This window comes from Aethalodelphis obliquidens, unplaced genomic scaffold (assembly GCF_003676395.1).
Source record: "Aethalodelphis obliquidens isolate GAN/ISIS:26980383/991018 unplaced genomic scaffold, ASM367639v1 scaffold9, whole genome shotgun sequence".
In the NCBI taxonomy this organism is placed as follows: Eukaryota; Metazoa; Chordata; class Mammalia; order Artiodactyla; family Delphinidae; genus Aethalodelphis; species Aethalodelphis obliquidens.
The window spans coordinates 28,483,584-28,504,464 of record NW_020837953.1 but is presented as its reverse complement, the minus strand read 5'-3'; the positions used below and the strand labels follow the sequence as shown (position 1 = coordinate 28,504,464).

At 39.4% G+C, this 20,881-nt stretch overlaps 1 protein-coding gene across 18 annotated transcripts in view; it reads right to left on the bottom strand.

Annotated features, from left to right (window-relative positions):
- PUM1 (pumilio RNA binding family member 1) overlaps positions 1-20,881 on the bottom strand; it is a 127,996-nt gene that overhangs the window by 44,127 nt on the left and 62,988 nt on the right. For 12 of the 18 annotated variants that reach the window (XM_027109369.1, XM_027109377.1, XM_027109371.1 and 9 more), the window contains 4 exons: positions 18,383-18,549; positions 16,117-16,387; positions 5,349-5,442; positions 3,863-3,979 (listed from right to left, as the gene is read on the bottom strand). In XM_027109369.1, the coding sequence (XP_026965170.1) occupies positions 3,863-3,979; positions 5,349-5,442; positions 16,117-16,387; positions 18,383-18,549 (649 nt within the window). The remainder of the gene's footprint in view (positions 1-3,862; positions 3,980-5,348; positions 5,443-16,116; positions 16,388-18,382; positions 18,550-20,881) is intronic. The other 6 variants (XM_027109372.1, XM_027109382.1, XM_027109383.1 and 3 more) reach the window with 2 other exon arrangements.

The following is a 20,881-nucleotide window of genomic DNA, read 5'->3' as shown; positions in this document are numbered from 1 at the left end:
TTCCCTGGGAGTCCAGTGGCTAAGACTCCATGCTCCCAACGCAGGGGACCCCGGTTCCATCCCTGGTTAGGGAACTAGATTCCACATGCCACAACTAAAGACTCCGCATGCCACAACTAAGACCCAATGCAGCCAAATTATTAAGTAAATATTAACAACAACAACAAAAACTTACAAGCTTTTGTACAGCAAAGAAAACCATAAACTAAACAAAAAGACAACCTACAGCCTAGGAGAAAATATTTGCAAATGACGAGACCGACAAGGGCTTAATTTTCAAAATATACAAACAGCTCATGCAACTCAACAACAGCAACAAAAAACAAACAAACCAATAGAAAAATGGGCAGAAGACCTAAAGAGACATTTCTCCAAAGAAGATATACAGATGGCCAACAGGCACATGCAAAGATGCTCAACATTACTAATTATTAGAGAAGTGCAAATCAAACAACAATGAGGCACCATTTCATACCGATCAGAATGGCCATCATTAAAAAGTCCACAAATAACAAATGCTGGAGAGGCTGTGGAGAAAAGTGAACCCTCCTACATTGTTGGTGGGAATGTAAGTTGGTGCAGGCACTCTGGAAAACAGTATGGAGGTTTCTCAAAAAACTAAAAATAGAGTTGCCATATGATCCAGTGATTCTACTCCTGGGCATATATCCAGACAAAACTATAATTCAAAAAGATACATGCACCCCTATGTTCATAACAGCACTATTCACAATAGCCAAGACATGGAAACAACCTAAATGTCCAGCGACAGATGGATGGATAAAGAAGAAGTGGTACATATATACAATGGAATACTACTCAGCCATAAAAAAGAATGAAACAGGGCCTCCCTGGTGGCACAGTGGTTGAGAGTCCGCCTGCCGATGCAGGGGACATGGGTTCATGCCCCGGTCAGGGAGGATCCCACATGCCGCAGAGCGGCTGGGCCCATGAGCCGTGGCTGCTGAGCCTGCACGTCCGGAGCCTGTGCTCCGCAACGGGAGGGGCCACAACAGTGAGCGGCCCGCGTACAGCAAAAAAAAAAAAAAAAAAAAATAAATGAAGTAATGCCATATGCAGCACCATGGATGGACCTAGAGATTATCATACTAAGTGAAATAAGTCAAAAAGAGAAAGACAAATACCATATGATATCACTTATATGTGGAATCTAAAATATGACACAAATGAGCCTATCTATGAAACAGAAACATAGAAAACAGACTTGTGTGTGTGTGTGTGTGTGTGTGTGCGCGTGCGCGCGTTCGGGGGGATGCCAGTGGGGAGGGATGGATTGGCAGTTTGGAATTAGCAGATGCAAACCATTATATATAGAATGAATAAACAACGAGGTCGTACTGTATAGCACAGGGAACTATAGTCAATATCCTGTGATAAACCATACTAGGAAAGAATTTCAGGGACTTCCCTGGCAGTCCAGTGGTTAAGACTTCATCTTCTAATGCAAGGGGTGTGGGTTTGATCCCTGGTCAGGGAGCTAAGATCCCACATGCCTCAAGGCCAAAAAACCAAAACATAAAACAGAAGCAATATTGCAACAAATTCAGTAAAGACTTTAAAAATGGTCCACATCAAAAACACAAAACAAAAAACAAAAAACTTTAATAAAATTTTTTAAAAGACTGTATATATGTATAACTGAATCACCTTGCTGTATAGCAGAAATTAACACAACATTGTAAATCAACTGTACTTCAATTTAAAAATATACAAAAATTTTAAAACAAAAATTAAACAATTTTGCACAAATAAAACAAGGTAAATATGGGATATTATAGATATATTAGTTAACTCGATGGAGGGAATCCTTTCACAATGTATACATATATTAATGTTGTGTACTCTCAATACATTACAATTCTGTCTGGCAATTATATCTCAATAAAGCTGCAGGGAAAGTAGAGACTAAATAAATAAATTGTGTGACCTCAAGCAAGACAGCTCTCTGAGCCGCAAATTCCTAATCTGAAAAGCCATCATCCAACAATTCATATGAGTGAAAAGCACTCACTGGCAAACAATTAATAAGGGTTCAATAAATATTAATGGTAATTAGCAAAGATTCTACTTCCCCTAAAGGCAACAGGGGCAGAGAAATTATACTACGTATGTTCCCATCACAACCCATGCCAAAATGTGAACAATTCTAAAGAAAACAATATGAAATTCTACGCTGCGCTGAGTTCATAATTACAAATCACAGGCTATAAAATATGTGAAATCTTACAAATAATATTTAGTCACAATTAACATGACTTGGAGGGATGTCTCCAAAGAATATTTACTTTGGAAAACATTAAGTCTGTCCTAACGTTGAATTCAATCTACCATATATTTATGACCGCACCATGTTGACAGCTACTGTGCCACACAGAGTCAAGTAACAAAAGTGTCTGCCTTTGAAAGAGTTCAGTCTCAAGGGGGAAGAAAACCCAGTCATGTACACGTCCACAAGCAAATAAATACAAAGTGATGATTAGAGAAAGAATAGGGAAAGGTCAGCAAAGGAAGGCTTTCTAGAGGTGACAATAGCAGCTAAGAAGCTTCCCAGGCAAAGAATGGAGAAAGAGTTTACTCTAGAGGACTAAGAAGACCATAATGTCCAAAGACACAGAGGCCTAAACCAGTGTGGTATGTGTAGCAAACTAAAATCAATTTAGTACGGCTAGAATGTACGGTATGAGCCAGTGGGAGCCAATTTGAAGGGGGAGAAAGTGGCGCACATGTAGAGACATCCATATAGTCGTGGAGAGATCCCTATACATAGTGGGTCCAAATCCTCACAATGTCATGGCAGTTCCTTAGAAACACTGATTCCAAGGAACAACCCACCACCCACCATCACCACCACCACCCAAGTAGTTTGGAATGACCAGCCATACTGACATTAACTGCAGTATGCTATATTAGAGTGGGTAAGACAGAAATCAATGAAGGGTTTAAGTAGAAGGATAAAAGGGTAAGATTTGTGGTTGAGACAGTTTTCTTGAACAATCTAGGTGGATGAAGAAGGGGAAGGAAGGAAGAAAACTGAAAATATGTAAGAAAGGGGCTTCCCTGGTGGCGCAGTGGTTAAGAATCCGCCTGCCAATGCAGGGGACACGGGTTTGAGCCCTGGTCCAGGAAGATCCCACATGCCGCGGAGCAACTAAGCCCCTGCACCACAACTGCTGAGCGTGCGCTCTAGAGCCCGTGCTCCGCAACAAGAGAAGCCACCTCAATGAGAAGCCAGTGCACCACGACAAAGAGTAGCCTCTGCTCGCCACAACTAGAGAAAGCCCGTGCACAGCAACAAAGACCCAATGCGGCCAAAAATTAATTAATTAATTAATTAATTAAAAAGAAAGCACATAAGAGAGAACAGCTGTAAAAGTCTACGTAAAGATTAAACAGACCTGGACTAGGGTAGACTAGAGGTAGTAGGAAGACCTGAGCAAGAGGAGAAATTCCCGAAATATATATGAGCAACTGGTGCCTTAGTGGATCAAAAATATCTATACAGTAACACAACACTGTAAATGAACTATACGTCAAATAAAAATTAATTAATTAATTTACAAAGGAAGTGGCCTAAAGGCATTTGCACCACTTTAAAAAAAAAAAAAAAAAAACAGAAAAACAAAAACTATACAGGAGGTGGCTGATTAACCTGCCTTTAAATGTGTTCACGTCTGAGGTTACAGCTAAGCAGAGATGTCTAACTGGCCGACAGATGGTCCTGGAAATCAGGAGAGAAATCTCCACTGGAGACGTGGATTTGTGAAAGAGTATAAAGAATGTGTGCCCATCAAAATGACTTTTTAGCAGGTGAGAAAATCCCTCGTGTGGCAGAATGTCTCACCTAGTGTCGCTGCTGCAGCCAATCCAGCTGTGTAGGGGTCCGTCCCTGGGGGCGCAGCACTGATGATGTATGGGTTGGGGACAAACGCAGCGGGAGCTAAACCTGCTGAAAACATACCTGTCAGTAAAAACAAACTTGACTAAAACTGCAGCCCTACCAAACACCTACACAGTTTGGCTAATCATTCCAGGCTGTAGGTGAGGAAAAAAAGAAAAAAGAGAAGATAGGATAGGTTGAGACTAAAAAGGATTTTAAGAAGATAAAATAATCCTTGTACTAAAGATTATGGTGACATCTACCTATCGTCTATTTTTTTTAGCCTTTGCTAAAGACGTACAATTAAAACTGCTATGCAGTTTTTAATTCAGCACAATTTCTAAAGGACTATCAAAATTACATTATAACAGGCTAAAATACAGCAATTTAAAAGACTTTGTAATGGGATAGAAGGATTTATTTCCATTTAAACAATTTTCCAGTTTTCCACAAAGAAGATGCATGCATATTTATAAAGACTACTACCTACAAGTATAAATTAAGTAAGACCCAAGCAAAGGCCTTTATGCCTAGACTTAATACTGTTGACCCTTTAACAAAGCAGGGGTTAGGGGGTGCTGACCCCTACGTGGCCAAAAATTCATGTACAACTTTAAAGTCAGCCCTCCATAGCCACATTTCTGCATCAACGATTCAACCAACCGAGGATCAAGTAGTACTGTAGAACATTTACTGAAAAAAAATCTGAATATAAGTGGACCTGCGCAGTCCAAACCCATGTTGTTCAAGGGTCACCTGTATATCTAGGTTGGAAGCAAGTCTTTTCTTCCACAGCATTCCACAATCCATGATTGGTGATCTTCTATCTATTCAATCGTGTCATTTTAACATATTAAAAAAAAAAATTTCTACTTGCATAGCACTTTGTTTCAAAGAGACCTGAAAAAAGTGGGGGAGGGGTATAGGGGGTCTAGGCAATAAGACAAAAATATGCACATCAAAACATTAATAAGTGCAACAGGAAAAGGGCAAAGCTACTGTACTTTAAAAACCAGTGATTATATGATAATACTTTTTAAAATTTTCAATACATGCTACTTGGAAAATAGGCTTAAAAGTACTACTTGCTACTTAATAAGATGTGACATTGATATATCCATAGTCTACACAAGCCCAACAAGCACAAAATTACTGTTATTTGAGTTCATCCAAACCTACCGACAGAGTTGATGCTAGTCACTACTACAGTAAATACTTTAAATACTGAAACAGCTGAGGCAGAGCAATAACTGGATACCAAGAAATCTTATCCGTTGAGGTCTAGAAAAATAAGAATGTTGCTAAAGACAACTGGACAAGAGTAAGAGGCCATTTATTGTACCTTGAGGGATTTGTCTGGACTTTGACAATCAGTCTGCTGGGTTCCACAGCAGCCGCTATCCTAAAATGGGGCCACCCCTATAAGGGAGCTTTCGGCTCAAGGACTTACCAATGTGGGGTTGATGCGCGGCTGCCAGCGCGTACTGCTGCTGCTGAGCGGCTGTCAACTGTTGGACAGCAAGTGCGTTAGGTCTTTGGAACAGCTGAGGGAAGAAAAGGACATGATGAGGTTAGAGAACCTGTCTTGTGAAATAATTTTAAAACCTCTCTGAATAAGAATTTCCATAAACCCTTGTTTAGACAGGATGCTTTAAACAAAAATGTTCTCATGTTCTACTCCATTCCCTTGGTATCTATGATGCTTCATAGTTCCGTTTTCCCTCTCTTGCTTTACCTCAGTTTGGTGTGCCTGGTTCCCACGTGCTAACTACTCACAGGTTATATGTCCCCTGAACCACAAACATACATACAAATGCCCTAAGAACTATTCCAGGTCTGAGGTTGCTGCCTGATCCAGAGCAACTTAAAAACTAAATGAGTATATTACAAATGACTTACCACGTTGCACTGAGTGCTGTTACCTCCCTTCAGTTCTTTTACGAACCCCACAAACACTTTGAATTAATTCTCACCTATTCATACTTTGGAGTATTCATTTCATCCTCTGGCTGCCTCTTCTTGGGGAAATAATATTGGATACCTTCCTCAACTAGTGGCTTATCATAATGGGTAAATTGGACAACTGTGCAATTTGGGGGGGCTCCCGAGTTTCCTAGAATACCAATTCTTTTATACATAAGAAAAAAAAAAAAACAGAAGTATAGCTGCTACTAACGAAACCTGGATTATGAGCTCAGACCTAGCACGTTGTTAAGTTCCCAAGGAAAGGAGTTCAAAGGTCTTGACAAGAATATCCCAAGATTCTCTCTTATTACAAAGTCAATCACTCATTCTTTCATTCATTCTACAAATATTTATGAAATAACACCTGCTAGGTACTGTGCAAGGAACGAGGAACACAGCACTGAATAAAATGTTCATACATTTTAATAGGAATAGTTTTGGTACAAAGAAAGGGGATTCCTGATTTTGGATTGCCCTGATGTGCCTCCTTCCAAGGGGTTACACTAAAGTCTTCTTTATTTTCTGAAATCAGACTAGGAGAATTTACTGATGGGACCTCCCTACAGAGGACCTTCAACCTACCTGCTCTTTCTACAGGACTTTTCAATGTTTCAGCTAACTTCACTGGATGATATATAACAGACACCATGGATCTTGCATTACAGATGTCTTCATAAAAAGACCTGATTGTTTCAGACATTAGGAGATAATGTCATTCTGACAACTCGGCTTAATTATCATCACAACTGAACTTTTGACTTCTTATTTATTTATTAGGCTGTGCCAGGTCTTAGTTGCAGCATGTGGGATCTAGTTCCCTGACCACGGATTGAATCCGGGCCCCCTGCGTTGGGAGCACAGAGTCTTACCTACTGGACCACCAGGGAAGTCCCCAACTGAACTTTTTTTTTTTTTTTTTTGGGTACATGGGCCTCTCACTGTTGTGGCCTCTCCCATTGTGGAGCACAGGCTCCGGACGCGCAGGCTCAGCGGCCATGGCTCACGGGCCCAGCCGCTCCGCGGCATGTGGGATCTTCCCGGACCGGGGCACGAACCCGTGTCCCCTGCATCGCAGGTTGACTCTCAACCACTGCGCCACCAGGGAAGCCCCCCAACTGAACTTTTAATGTTATCTTAGGTGGTGGACTTTATTCTATGATCTGGTTACTTCTGTGCCTCAAATATGTGAGTAGACTGATTTTAAAAAATTGTTTTTAAAAGGTGAATATTCTGAACATACTGGCCAATTGTATTTGTTACCTCTCTTTCTATATATTCATCTTTCTAAAAACCAGAGTAGGGGCTTCACTGGTGGTGCAGTGGTTGAGAGTCCGCCTGCAGATGCAGGGGACACGGGTTCGTGCCCCGGTCCGGGAAGATCCCACATGCCGCGGAGCGGCTGGGCCCGTGAGCCATGGCCGCTGAGCCTGCGCGTCCGGAGCCTGTGCTCCACAACGGGAGAGGCCACAACAGTGAGAGGCCTGCGTACTGCAAAAAAAAAAACCAGTAAAATAAGCCTCTGCTTTCACAGTATGAATGACAAAAGTAAACACGTACTACAGATTTCAAAAATACTTTAGAGTTTTTTATTTTCAAAGGTTAAAGAAAAGAAAAACTTCATTATGATGCTGGTAAAAAGATAGTACTACTTTACAAGCATTGATTAAATATCAAGTATTCAAAAGAAATATAGAGGGCTTCCCTGGTGGTGCAGTGGTTGAGAGTCCGCCTGCCGATGCAGGGGACACGGGTTTGAGCCATGGCCGCTGAGCCTGCGTGTCCGGAGCCTGTGCTCCCCAACGGGAGAGGCCACAACAGTGAGAAGCCCGCGTACCGCAAAAAAAAAAAAAGAGAAAGAAATATAGGAATCTATTGACAAACATATCAAAACAACTGTTCACTCCAGGAAAGGAGCCGACCAGTACTATTTGGTAACTACGCCCTGTGATCACTGCCAGGCTGGTTTCTGTTTCACCTCAAGGACAGTGCCTCTGGAGTGCTCCTACCAACAGCTCCTCCCCCACCCCCCGCAAGACAGGCAGCCAGGAGGCAGGAAACAAGTAAAATAGTGGAAAGCTGTTTAAAAATGTTTTCCAAGGTTGTGAAAATACCTCACAGTTCCACTAAACATCTACTGTCCCTTCAATGGATCTCTGGAATTTTCCTAGCCTAAAACCTTTTGAAATATTTAACATCTCAGACACCGCTCATGCTAGCCTCTTCCCTCTACCCTTCTTGGGCCTGCTGCAAATAAAATAACTCATTTCATTCAACAAACATTTTTTTGAGCACTTATTATTAGCTAGGCACTGCAACATGAAGTTAGGGAAATAAGGATACTAGTGTGTTCAGAATACAACTCTTGAGGTTATCTTGACTTATTAACTGAAAACAGTACTCCAATACCATTCCATTATGACTTATCCTCACTTCACATGCTTTTAACATTTCATGTAACACTATACGTATGTACTGTATCTGTAAATATACATATAAATACACAGTGTGTGAATAAAGTAACCATTCCGCATTACATCAGTCTGTGGTCCTCACTACCATGTTACCACCGAGAGTAGGGACTATTACTTTTAACTAAAAACATATAGGCCCTATAAAAACACCCATATATCCTGCGTTTGAGAGCTGGTTAATATCTCAGTGATTATGGCAAAAAGAGAAGGAATTATTTTGAGTGCATTTTGCAATAAACAATTAACATAAGTAAATTATGCATTGACAACAGGCAGATTTGATTATAGTATAGATTACAGCAATTCTAGCACATTTTCTTTATGTAAATGGTCCAATATTAACTGGAAATACAGGTTATTCAAAACAAAATTGGGTAACTGGCAAGTGATGGATTCTAAAGGATCCTGAAAAACTCATACAAATGCCATCTGCTGGGCAAAGTGCTGAACTCTGTCAACATTTTCATGATTTTCACAGAGTAAGCCAATAATAACTGAGAAACACAATACTGTGAAACTTGGGGAAAATGCTTATTTTAAGGTCAGTATAATGATAAATGTGCCACAATTTATTGCCATTTACTTAGGGAGAATTCATAAGCTATTCAAGAAACTGAATGCAGGGGGAAATATGTCAACTATTTCAAGCTTATCAAGGTTCCTAATAAGAAATCCTGAAGGCATAATTTGGGAACCACACAAGCAAGCTTGTTTAACTCCCTTCTGTGACACTATATGAACTAACAAAAGATACCCTGCATGGTTTATATTCCAGAAGTGATTCCAGGCAGTCAAAAACACCCAACATAGTGACTGGCATACAGCTGGCACCTGATAAGAGACAGCTATTACTACTATTGTTATCAATAATAATTGCTGGCATAAAAACATTGTTGTTGAGTTTTCAGAATCTGGAAGAGTAATATCTAAATATGGAGTTAGCCAATGTCAAAGACTATCCTTTCTCCCCCCAAAATAAAATGTACTGCCAGGCCTGGCTTCTTACCAGTTTAAGGCAATATACATAGTGGAGAGAGGACAACAGCACAGAGTCTGGGGCCAGAAAGCCTGCATTCATGTCTCAGCTCTACCACTGACTGTGTGTGTGAGACACTGGGCAGGAAAACCTCTGTGCTTTACTCTCCTCCTCTCTCTAACAGGGACAATAAAGATTTGTCTAACTCATAAGGTTGTTCTAAGTATTAAAATCAATACACATAAAGCACTTGAAAGTCCTTCATATGTGATATTCTTTATGATGAATGAGGAGAGCACCCACACACACGGACAAAGCCCTTCTGTGGGCCACCTCTTACAGCTCATCACCCAGTACAGCAGCCCAGGATGGGGACAAGGAAAGCAGAAGGCAAGACTCTTCTGAGTCAGTGTTAAAGTCAAAACCCCACTGAGTTCATGAGCACCAGCTGCCGTCAGGTCACAAAAAGGGAAGAAAGAAAAACCTTTTTAGTTTTTGTTGTCGATGAGTATTTTTTAAAACATACTCCTTGCAGAAAAAACTAAGAATGCAGTTGAATACTCCATGCATCAAAAGGCGTTACATTTCTAGTACTAGGTCCAAAGGAAACAGCTAGGAGGAGCTAGAAACCAAAACAAAGATGTTTGCATAGCTGGTAGTATATGATCTGCAGTTAAGTCTGTAAGCTTCATGATGTCTTAATTTTCTTATCTATAAAAATAAATAAATAAATTCTGCCCAAGTAAATTGTAAAAAAAAAATAAATCTATAAAAATATAATAGCTGCCCTACCTCATGGGGCTATTGTCAGAATTCACAGAGAAAAGCCCTTCAAACACTACGAGTATTACATCAATAGTGGGGCTATAAATTTTTAAGAAAAAACTATATCCTGGAGCTAGTCCTCAGTATATGAAATTTGTGAAAGTTTGCTACTGTCTGAAGCTTCTAGATCAAAGTTCATTTTTGACCAGGTTATTTGAACAGCTGCCATAATCAACTAATAATTATAATGATTTTTGGTTTAACAGGTACATACAAACTATGCTGTCAATTTTTTAAAAAACAAAAAATTCATATTTCTTTAGCAGAAGAAGAATTGGATTCCAAAATAAATGATTTATAAATAAGGTGAGGAAAAATATATCCTTCCATCAAATAAGTTAGTCTTTTGAGAAAAATCATATTCTAAAATTTCAGCAAAGTCAAGTAACAATAAAGGCAAGTTTCAACTGACCTAACTGCTAGCTAAAGTCAGCATTTTAACAGTGACTGTACGCATGACACTGACAGAATAATCTTCCTCTTATTTATAAACTGAAAAGAAAGCCAAGAATTTTAAACACCTATATTAAAACTATGCACACACCTGGTCTCATAAGAATGACATTTAAATCACTACCACACTTTAAAAAGCAATGCATGCCAATTTCCTCTCCCATCTGACTAGGGCTTTCAGAGTACTGTCTCTTTGTTTAAAATTCATGCTTAACAGGTTAGAGCTTTAGTACTTCAGTACACAATTTTGTAAAACATGCCACATCATTGGGTTATTTTTATATTAACTGAACCCTAAATAAAGAATATCAACAATTAACCAGATTAACCCACCTGATTACCAATCTTGGCTTTGGTTTCTGTTACATATGATTGTAATATAATGAAACCTAGTAATATTTTTCTAAAGTATACTTAGGTAAATATAGATAACTGCATAGCTATTTATTAAAATAAAGAATATTGCTCAAGCATCAAAACACAAAATGGTATGAACACAGTATATGTGAGCTGTTCACTTTGTTTTCCAGGATTAAAGAGAAGACAATGAGGGGAAAATGAGGAAAGAGATATCAATGAGCATTTCAAACTACCCTAAATTAAGGGTTCCTAACCCCAGATCTTTGTACCTGGGGCAGATAAAGTTATCTTTATTGTCATGAAATTTAGCATGTCCTTCAATTATTATTGTAGGCAACAAATCACATTAAATTTAGCCACAAATCTGTGATTTAATCACCAACAGAAATCATATATACTTTCATGTTACTTTATGATTGTTAGACATTTCAAAATCTTGCTTATGCTCATTATGACGGCTAGTACAACTACCTCTATCTCATGCATCATATGATAAAGAAGCAAATCTGTTCAATTTGTTGCCAAATTTGCTGTCAAACAAATTTGTTGTCAAATATTGTTATAGCTATTTTTATATAATTGGCTTTTTCTGTAATCCTACTTACACTATACATTTTAAAACAGTATTCTAAGAATTCAGTCGGAGATCTTACCTAACTGCTAAGGGGTTCATGGCACCAAAAAAGGAATCCCTGCTCTAAATACATCTCAGGTTAAGTTTATGGTTAACAGTGGCTAGACAAGTAATTTAACTATCCAAAACCAAAGTATCCCTAAGTACAGTTAGATTGTAATAAATTAAATGAGAATTACCTTTTCTGTATTTTCAGGCTGCTTTATATTATGTGTCTAAATATAAGCTGATATTGTCTTATGAAACCAACTTATTACACCAAATGAAATGAAACAGGACACAAGAAGGAATTATTTATTTTGTCAATTTTCAAACATAAAAGCACAAAGCTACCCTACCAATTATAGCAAATAACTCAAAACTTAAAAAAAAAAAAATCCTCTGATGCCCGTTTAAGAAAGCCATGATAAAAATGTACAGAAAAATATGTGCCACATGAGACCTTTGGTTCAATCCTCACAATCATTAATATTGTCTGTACTCAGTTGTGGCTCTCAAGGCCTCTGTGACCTGGACTCAATAACCAAATGCATCTATCTCCTTTTTACCTTCTACGTGTATCTTCTACTCTTGTCAACCAATGACCACACCACTGTCATTTCCATCTCCATACCTCTGTTCTCTTAACTGCAGCAATATACGTACATTCCACGTGTCATTCAAGTTAGGTCTATGCAAACTTGGTCCTCATTGAGCCCTCCCCTGGTCTGACAGGATCCTCGACCAAGCAATTTAGCACTTAGTTCCTCAACCATTCCATAATTGTTTCATGTATGATAGTCACTCTATGAACACTAGCTCTGTTCTCTATGGACAAAACCTAAAGTTCCTGGAAGGACACAACAGTCAACAGTTAACTGACTAATATGGGCAAAAGAATGCTACTAAGCTAACGCTCAGCACAGAAAAACTAAACCATGATAATTAAGTCATTACTTATTAAAAATGTCTTGTTAATGACCATAAGGCAGCACAGCAGTCGGTAAGACTCACAACACTATCTATGCAACCCCACAAGTCACTTTTCTTCAACCTCAACTACCAGCTAGGGTGACTGTTTGTTTCTACATTATCTATTGAACACATATATGTTCATTTCTAATTTTAAGCCTGTAGTTTACTATTTCCTCCACTGGAATTTTCATTCTTCTCCTGGTATAAACATCTTGCAAGGCACAGCTCAAGATCCACCTCTTCCATAAGTCCTTCCTTCCCCAGGTTAAGAGTATGCTCTCCCTAGGACATGGGCATAAATGGTCTCATCACTTGTCATGCAGTATTTCCTTGTACTATTTAAATGACCAAATGAGCCATAATAACTAAACTGAGAGCCATGGGGTTGGGGGAGCCCGTTCCATTCATGAAAGATATGCTTGGCTACAGGTGACAACAAGAAATGCGAACAGAAGGTTATAACCTGCAGTCCACAGATCTGTGATCTCCCTGAAGTTATCCACAAAATAGAGTGTCAAAAGAATTATGTTTTTCTGATGAGAGGACTATGGCTTTTGATCAGATGGCAAGAGGGCTCTGACAGTAAAAAGGTTAAATACTGATTCAGGAGGTAAATTTACTGGATATGATAACAGGTCCAGTTATTTGTCTATGAGGTACACCTACTGGGCTAGACCTAAACGACTCACATATTAGAATAGATGCAAGGCCTCAAAGAGTAGCCTCCAGACCTCTTAGAAGGCTAGTTTCCAATTTTAGTTTTGGGAAGTATATTAAATACGGGGGATGTTCTGAGATAACATAATAGGGGTATGGAAAAGGTTCCCTGGAAATTTGTTCCACTAAAGCAAAGCAGAGGACACAGAGGAATCAAGACCCCAGCTTACCCTCTAAGGAGATTACAATCTAGCAGAGGACACGTAATCATAACACAAAGCAGAACACAATGACTCCTTTTCTTAAGGGAAGCACAAAACACTACAGGGTTCGAAGGAGACAGACATGACAACTTCTTGATTTGGAAATCAAGAAAGGTAACAGCACTGGACCTTGAAGAATGAGAACCATTTTAATTAGTAGAAAGGGGAATAAAACGTTAACGAAAAGCAAAAGGGTAAAAAAGATTAGAAGGATAAAGTGTAGGAACAAACACCAATTTACAGTAGAGCAAGGATCCTTCCTTCTTAATTACTACTGGCTTTTATGCTGGAGCCTTTGGGAAGTTAAGGGTCTTGAAGAGTCTTGGGCCAACGGTTCCCAGGCATGCTATTAGGCTGCCAAGTACAAGAATGTGTACAGCCATCTACTCAGAATAGCAAGAATTATGAGCCCATGGGACAAAGTAACAATGATCACATCCTATGATGATGGTGTACCTGTGTAACAATGTCCCTATACTGCAGCAACCAAGACATGCATGGGAAGTCAGAACCCAAAAATAGTTTAACTTGCAAAATAATGACGTTAATGTCCAAAAACTGCTGAAATGGGATACATGGTAAAGGCACCCAAGGTTTTATAAATCTGAGTGGGTGGTGTCTTTGATTTAATTGTGTTAACTATTTGTGGGTATGCAAAAGTACATTTCTGTTCAAGTCCTAATAATTATCCAGGCTCCTCAAAAATTGACAGAATTATTTTGAAACCCAAGATCAATAAATCAAAAGAGAATCCCAGCTCTGATTATGACGTAAAGAACAATTATATGAAAGAGAATCAGATTTTCATTCATAAGAGGTTGGAGACAAACACTTTTTTTTTTTTTTTTTTTTGCGGTACGCGGGCCTCTCACTGTTGTGGCCTCTCCTGTTGCAGAGTACAGGCTCCGGATGTGCAGGCTCAGTGGCCATGGCTCACAGGCCCAGCCGCTCTGCGGAACGTGGGATCTTACCGGACCGGGGCACAAACCCGTGACCCCTGCATCGGCAGGCGGACTCTCAACCACTGCGCCACCAGGGAAGCCCAAACACTTCTTAAATAAACACTTCTTCAGCAACAAGCAAAGAGTTAGATTAGGTTAGATTGGGAATGGAAGCTAAGAACCAAAGCCGACTAGAGTTCTACGGGTTACTAGGGGAAGTTCAGACCAATGAGACAGAGTAAAAGAAAGAATTCAGATAAAACTTCTTGAGATAACTAGGTTAAAGGAACCTGATTAGAATCAGCCTGCACTTAACATACCTCAATTTAGATAGAGAAATTACCACATTAATGTTGTAAGCTGAACAAGTTGAATTCTACACAGTAACAGTGTGTCCCTATGTTTGCTGATGTGACACAAAGTATCTTGAAGTCTATGATCTCCTCAGCGTCTGAAGTAATTTCTGGCTTCACTTAAAAGTGCTGTTTTGAGGATTCATTGTGAGAAAACATTAAAAAGAAGACAAAAAGCACAGGAAGTCAAATTCCTATGGAAAGGTGAGCATAACTACTGGGAACTACGGGGAGAGTAGTGTACACTTTTAGTTCACTTTCTCTCTGGAAAAAGAGTTGGTTAATTAAACCTAATATATCCATCTGATATGAGCACAGATTATGCACATCACATCACCCCTTAAAGGGGTTTGTTTTTGTAAACTTCACATGGTTAACTTTATTATCCAATCATCTATCAATCAAAATTCATTTAAAACCAGCCATTTATGACAACTAAAGGGACAGTATGGTACAACTGATCTACAAAGACCATAAGCCAATTTTCCCCATAGAAAAAAATTATAGATACGTAATTTCTAAACTTCAAAATGAGATTTTAACCTTTCAAACCTAGAAGTTTATATTTATATTCCAAAATTAAGGAGCATCAGATTTCATGGCCCATAAAACTGCTTGTAGCCACAAAGGAGAACCTGTGGTACTTAACATATCAGGAGGCTACCTACCCCCGTTTTATAATTCAGACAGCTAATTTTCCTTTAAAAAAAATTAAACGAAAGAATCAGTAAACCCTAGAGTTAGTCATACCATGCCTTCAAAACCAGAAGGCACACATACAATATATTCCAAAGACTTATGAATAATAAAAGAAAAGCCAGGTCATTTCACTGCAGATTTTATGTCTCATGATTTGCGTTTTTCCCCTAATTACACTCTAACTCTTTTGAAAGGTACCAGGTATGTCTGTTACCTGCAGTAACTCACTTAATTAAAAGACAGGACTAATAAGACATCTGGCACTGGACTCCTGACAGTGGCAGACAACAGAGTTTACTATTTTAAAAACAAAAACCAACAGCAGTACAATCACATCAATCTTCAGTGAATTAATTTAACATTCAAGAGGATTGTGTTACAAGAGGTAACACCACCACATCCCCTCCCCAGGCCCTGAAGAAAGAGAGGAGCCAAAGGAAGTACACAGAGCAGGGTGGTCTCTTGCCAATAAACCTCAACATGGGAATAAGCTTCTGGAGGGGAAGATGCAGAGGCTTTGTAATCTACATCACTGTTGGGTTAATAAGGACTGGCTATCGAAGGCCTAAAATAATGCCACCCTCCTCCCATTACCCGATTCTCAGTTACTTGAATAATGTGCTGGCTGCAGGGAGAGCAGAGAGAGTGACAGAGACACACACAGTACCTGTTGTTGAGAATTGTAGTCAAAAAGTCCCACAGTTGCTGCTGCTGAGTCCACAGGTACCTGCGTGCCTGAATAATCAAACTGAAGAGGCTCCATGCCCACATGTTCCATGGGGTCCAAGGGGACACTCTGGGACTCCATGTTGGAGAAATCCTCCACAGGCTTGGCACCATTGGTGCTGGTCAGCTGGGCTAAACCCTCAGAACCATTCTGGTTTGGACCCAGAAGATCCACTTCATTAGCAGAGTTCTGGCAATTACCAGGGGTACGGCTAAACAGAGAAAGTAAAGGGCATTAAACCTTATTTTGAGTGGGGAGGGACACTACAGCAACCTAAGTTTAAGGACAACGTGCTTGACACAGCTCATTACCAATAGTATTTAAAACTATTTCTACAAAATGACTGGAGACCCTTCTGGTGCTTATATGTTCTATCCTATAAAATGACTCTTCTATTGCTTGCCTCTCCACCACAACCCACCCCTTAAATTTACATTAACTGCTATTAATTTACAATCCCTTTAACCAAGGGGCCCAGATTTGAGGAACACTGGATGAACTGGGGAAAAAATCACTGCCTGTGGCATCCATGAAAACAGAGATCCCAAAATACAGGTAGTAAAGTATGCCCCCGAAAAGCAACATCTACTCTTTAAACACAGTCAATGGACAAAGTAGTTTCCAAGGGGAAATTCCACATCCAAGAATAATTCTATTTCAAAAAAATATTTTTTAATAGGTGAAAATTTTGTGTGTGTATTTCCTGGGTACCACTGGCCACTGATAAAACTGTCTCCCCTTTTCCCCTTCTAAGAAACCAGAAGCAGACCATTACAAAATAATACAAAATAAATTCATATCTAGGATAAGCCCCTGCTAAGGAGACAACTCTAAGAATTAAAAGTAATATGAGGATGTAATTTATCATCCAAACCAGGACACTCCTAAGAGCAAAAAAAAGGGCAGTGTTAAGAAATATCCTGGGACACAGGTATAAACAAATACTGTCCTGGGTAATTCAGGACACATGATCACCCTATGTAAAAAGATTACAGGACTATATTATTCCAATTCAGACTAATATAGAATAATATTATATTCTAGTCAGGGAGTATAGCCTGTGACTACATTCTAAGCCTAAAAGAAATCTTATCGCTGGTACAAATGAAAGCTCTTGTCGTGTTCCCTGACAGACACACAAACCCCACCACTACCACCTGTCCCGGAGTCAAATACCATAAAACAATGCCACAGGCTGCTTGAGACTCAGGATGGAGAGGCTACCCAAACTCATCGGAAAGACCTTAGATAAATGTTTATTTCTCTGTGTCTCAAATTTCTTCCAAAGACTGTAATTCTTTACACTCACAAGATACAAAAGTTAGGTTAGGAAGACTAAACAATTGAACGCTGTTCTACAATGACCCGAAATATATTTTAATTTGACTCTGTAGATTATTAGGATAAGGGGTGGGTGGGCGGGTGGGTGTGGGTGTAGGTACACACACATTAGTTTTAGACTACAATTACATTACTAAAAATTAAATTCTCTTAACTATACATGAGTGACTAAGGATTTTTAAATTTTAAAAAATCATATACCATCACTAAAGTTTAGCTATATAAATGAAGAATAAACACAGTATTGTTTTATTACTGTGCATATTAAAATTATAGGGTAAAACCTGCAAATCAATTATGACCAGAGATGGAATGAGAGGCCTCCATGGAAGGGATATGATTAAGAACAAGTCACTTGAGCTGCATCTCTGGTTCTTCAAAATGAAGAAAATGATACCTAACCTGCCTACCTCAAAGGGAGCTTATGAGTCTCAAGTAAAAGAATGCTTAAGTTCTCAACTGTTTTTCCTTCCACTCTAACATGCCAGAGCCATATGACACACTTCCATTAGTAACCAAGATTTCTCCCAAGACAGTGATTTGGGAGAAATCCCCAGGCACCCATCCAAGGTGATTTTGATATTTGAGAATCACTGAAATGATCTTTATGAAATCATCCTGCAAATTACAGAGCTCTATACAAATGGGAAGTCTATTGTTTTGGCAAAACATCAGGCATGGACAAATCTTAGAAAGTTCCATCTTACCAGTTAATTTACAATCTTTGTGGTATGGCCTACACTAGACCCAATAATTTAAAAGGACACATAGGGAGGGAAAAAGAAAACCAAAATCAAAATAAAACTGAATGAAAACAAAAACCCATAACCCCCATTCAAAAATCAGAAGTGTAAAACATACAAACCTAAAATCTTTGACGTCTGCGTCAATCCCATTCTGCACTGGTAAACCATTGGTCTTGTCCATCACATCACCCTCCTCCTTCAAATCTCCTAGCTTATCTCCATCAAACGTACCCTTGTTCTTCTTTTCACCTTTGTCGTTTTCATCACTGTCTGCATCCCTTGGGCCCTGTTTAAAAAATAGCTTCAGCTTCACTAATCATCATCAACTAACAATAGTGGGCTACCACTGTGGACACCAGACTACACTAGATGCTAATTAGAACAGGAGAGTGTCCATGACCTTTCAAGACATTACAATCTAATTAACAGACAACACAGAGGCAGGAACACTGCAGAAAGTCTTGCCAAATGGGGGAGACAGACATACATTTATGTTACAGAGATTGGGACAGTCTTATCATGCCCAGTGTCCCACCACCCCATTTTTTTCCTTTCTGCCCAAAGCCCAACCACAACTTTATATCTCTTGGTTCTACTTCTGTGCTCTCAAATCTAACTCTATAGAGTAGCTCAACTCCTAATCAGCCCCAGGAATGGCAGCTAATCGTATAGTTGGAATGTACTAAGCCTACAAAATGAATTTCCTACTTCCACTGCCGACGTAAGCTCCTCCCTTACTTCTGAATATTGAGCTAAGTGTGGTCTAACATCATTCCAATTCGATTACTCTATACACTTCATCTTGGGATATATGCCCTGCTAATTTGCACCACCACCACCCCAGTTCCACCCAATATCTCATGGTTTACTAAAACTATAATTCACCAAACATCCTACACTTGATTTTTTTAATCCTTCAAAACATGTTAAATATAACTATAAAATTCTTTCACAAAGAGTACTCTAAGAAGTGCTTACCAGTTGCCTTCCACTGCCTGTCCCATACCAGGGACTACATGAGAGCGTGTTAAGCTGAATCATTAATGCAACAGAATTTATCTCTGAAGTGCTTCAAACTACAAAGATTAAAAGACTGGACCTAAAAGAACTGATGTGGTGCCAAGCATACTGATGTCCTGTTTTTTAAGGAAATTAAGTCTGTCTCCTCTTACCAATATTCTAAGTTAAGACATGGACATTTAAAGCAAATATGTCTTGATTTCCAGAAGGAAAAGAAGGTTTGGTATAGTGACTTGACATGGTACAGAAAGCTTTGCAAAACCTTATCCAAGGGTTAAGTAATTTTGCTTTTGTAAAACTAGAGAGAGGTAATCTTGCTTGTCCCCATCACTGACTTCTGGTTTAAGGAAGAAACAAATAGACCTGGACCAAAAGAAAGTTCCTGGTAAAAGGGAAGATCCAGTCAGAAGATGATGAGAACTACTGCACAGCATTTCCAGTCACCACAACCAAATTTCATTTGGGGGTGGGGGGTGGGGTGGGGAATCACAAATGGAAGCTAAAGCAGCAGACACTCAGTTATGAATGGGTAGGTAGGCCTGCAAATGCAAAATAAAAAGATGCTCTCAAAGTAGTTCTTAGCCATCTCTGGCCCAGAAAGACCAGACTCAGGGACCTTGACGATCTTAGACCTTTCAACTACCAGTTCAAAGCCCATTTTGCTTTCAAAATCATTCTCTGTTCAAATGTGACACAGAAAAAGAAAGATTTCATGGCCAGTATGAATAAAGGAACATATACCAGAAGGGAATTAGAAAGGATATAGTTTTATAAAACTTAGTTTTATGTAGCAGCAAGATGGTAAACTATAGTTTTGGCAGCAAATGAGACATAACTTCTACATCTTCAAAGTATTATACTGTTATTGGTTCAAAAGGAGTAAATGACAGCCAATTAAGCATGACATTGAGATCCCAAACCAGATATGGGAATATGACAGGATTCTAAAGAAAGAAAGAGCTTTCAAAATGTCCAGAGATAAAAGCTCCCTCCTCCTACAAAGGTAAAACTGACAGAAGCTATGTACTCATTTTTATATCCCCAATACTGAATACTGTGCTGGGCAGAAGTTCAAAAAATATGACAAAGAAAACTGAAATGACCAAAAAAATCCTGCAAAACTGAACTGATATGGATCCTCCCATTATCTTTATCATCAGGTAAGAGTCCAGGAGGTGGTGATAAACAACTGTACCTGAATTAGACACCACTAATGTCAATAATAAAAAAAGTATTAGAAGGATCATCCCATCCTACCAACACACTTAAGTAATCTCCCACAAATCTACAAATCAAGTCACTGGCTCAGGAGGAGCAGTTCAGCTCCAATTTCTCATAAGGAGTTCAAAAGGTCTACAGGCAGGGCTTCCCTGGTGGCGCAGTGGTTGAGAGTCTGCCTGCCGATGCAGGGGACACGGGTTCGTGCCCCGGTCCGGGAGGATCCCACATGCTGCGGAGCGGCTGGGCCCGTGAGCCATGGCCGTTGAGCCTGCGTGTCCAGAGCCTGTGCTCCGCAACGGGAGAGGTCACAACAGTGAGAGGCCCACGTACCACAAAAAAAAAAAAAAAAAAGGTCTACAGGCAAAAATGGGAAGGAA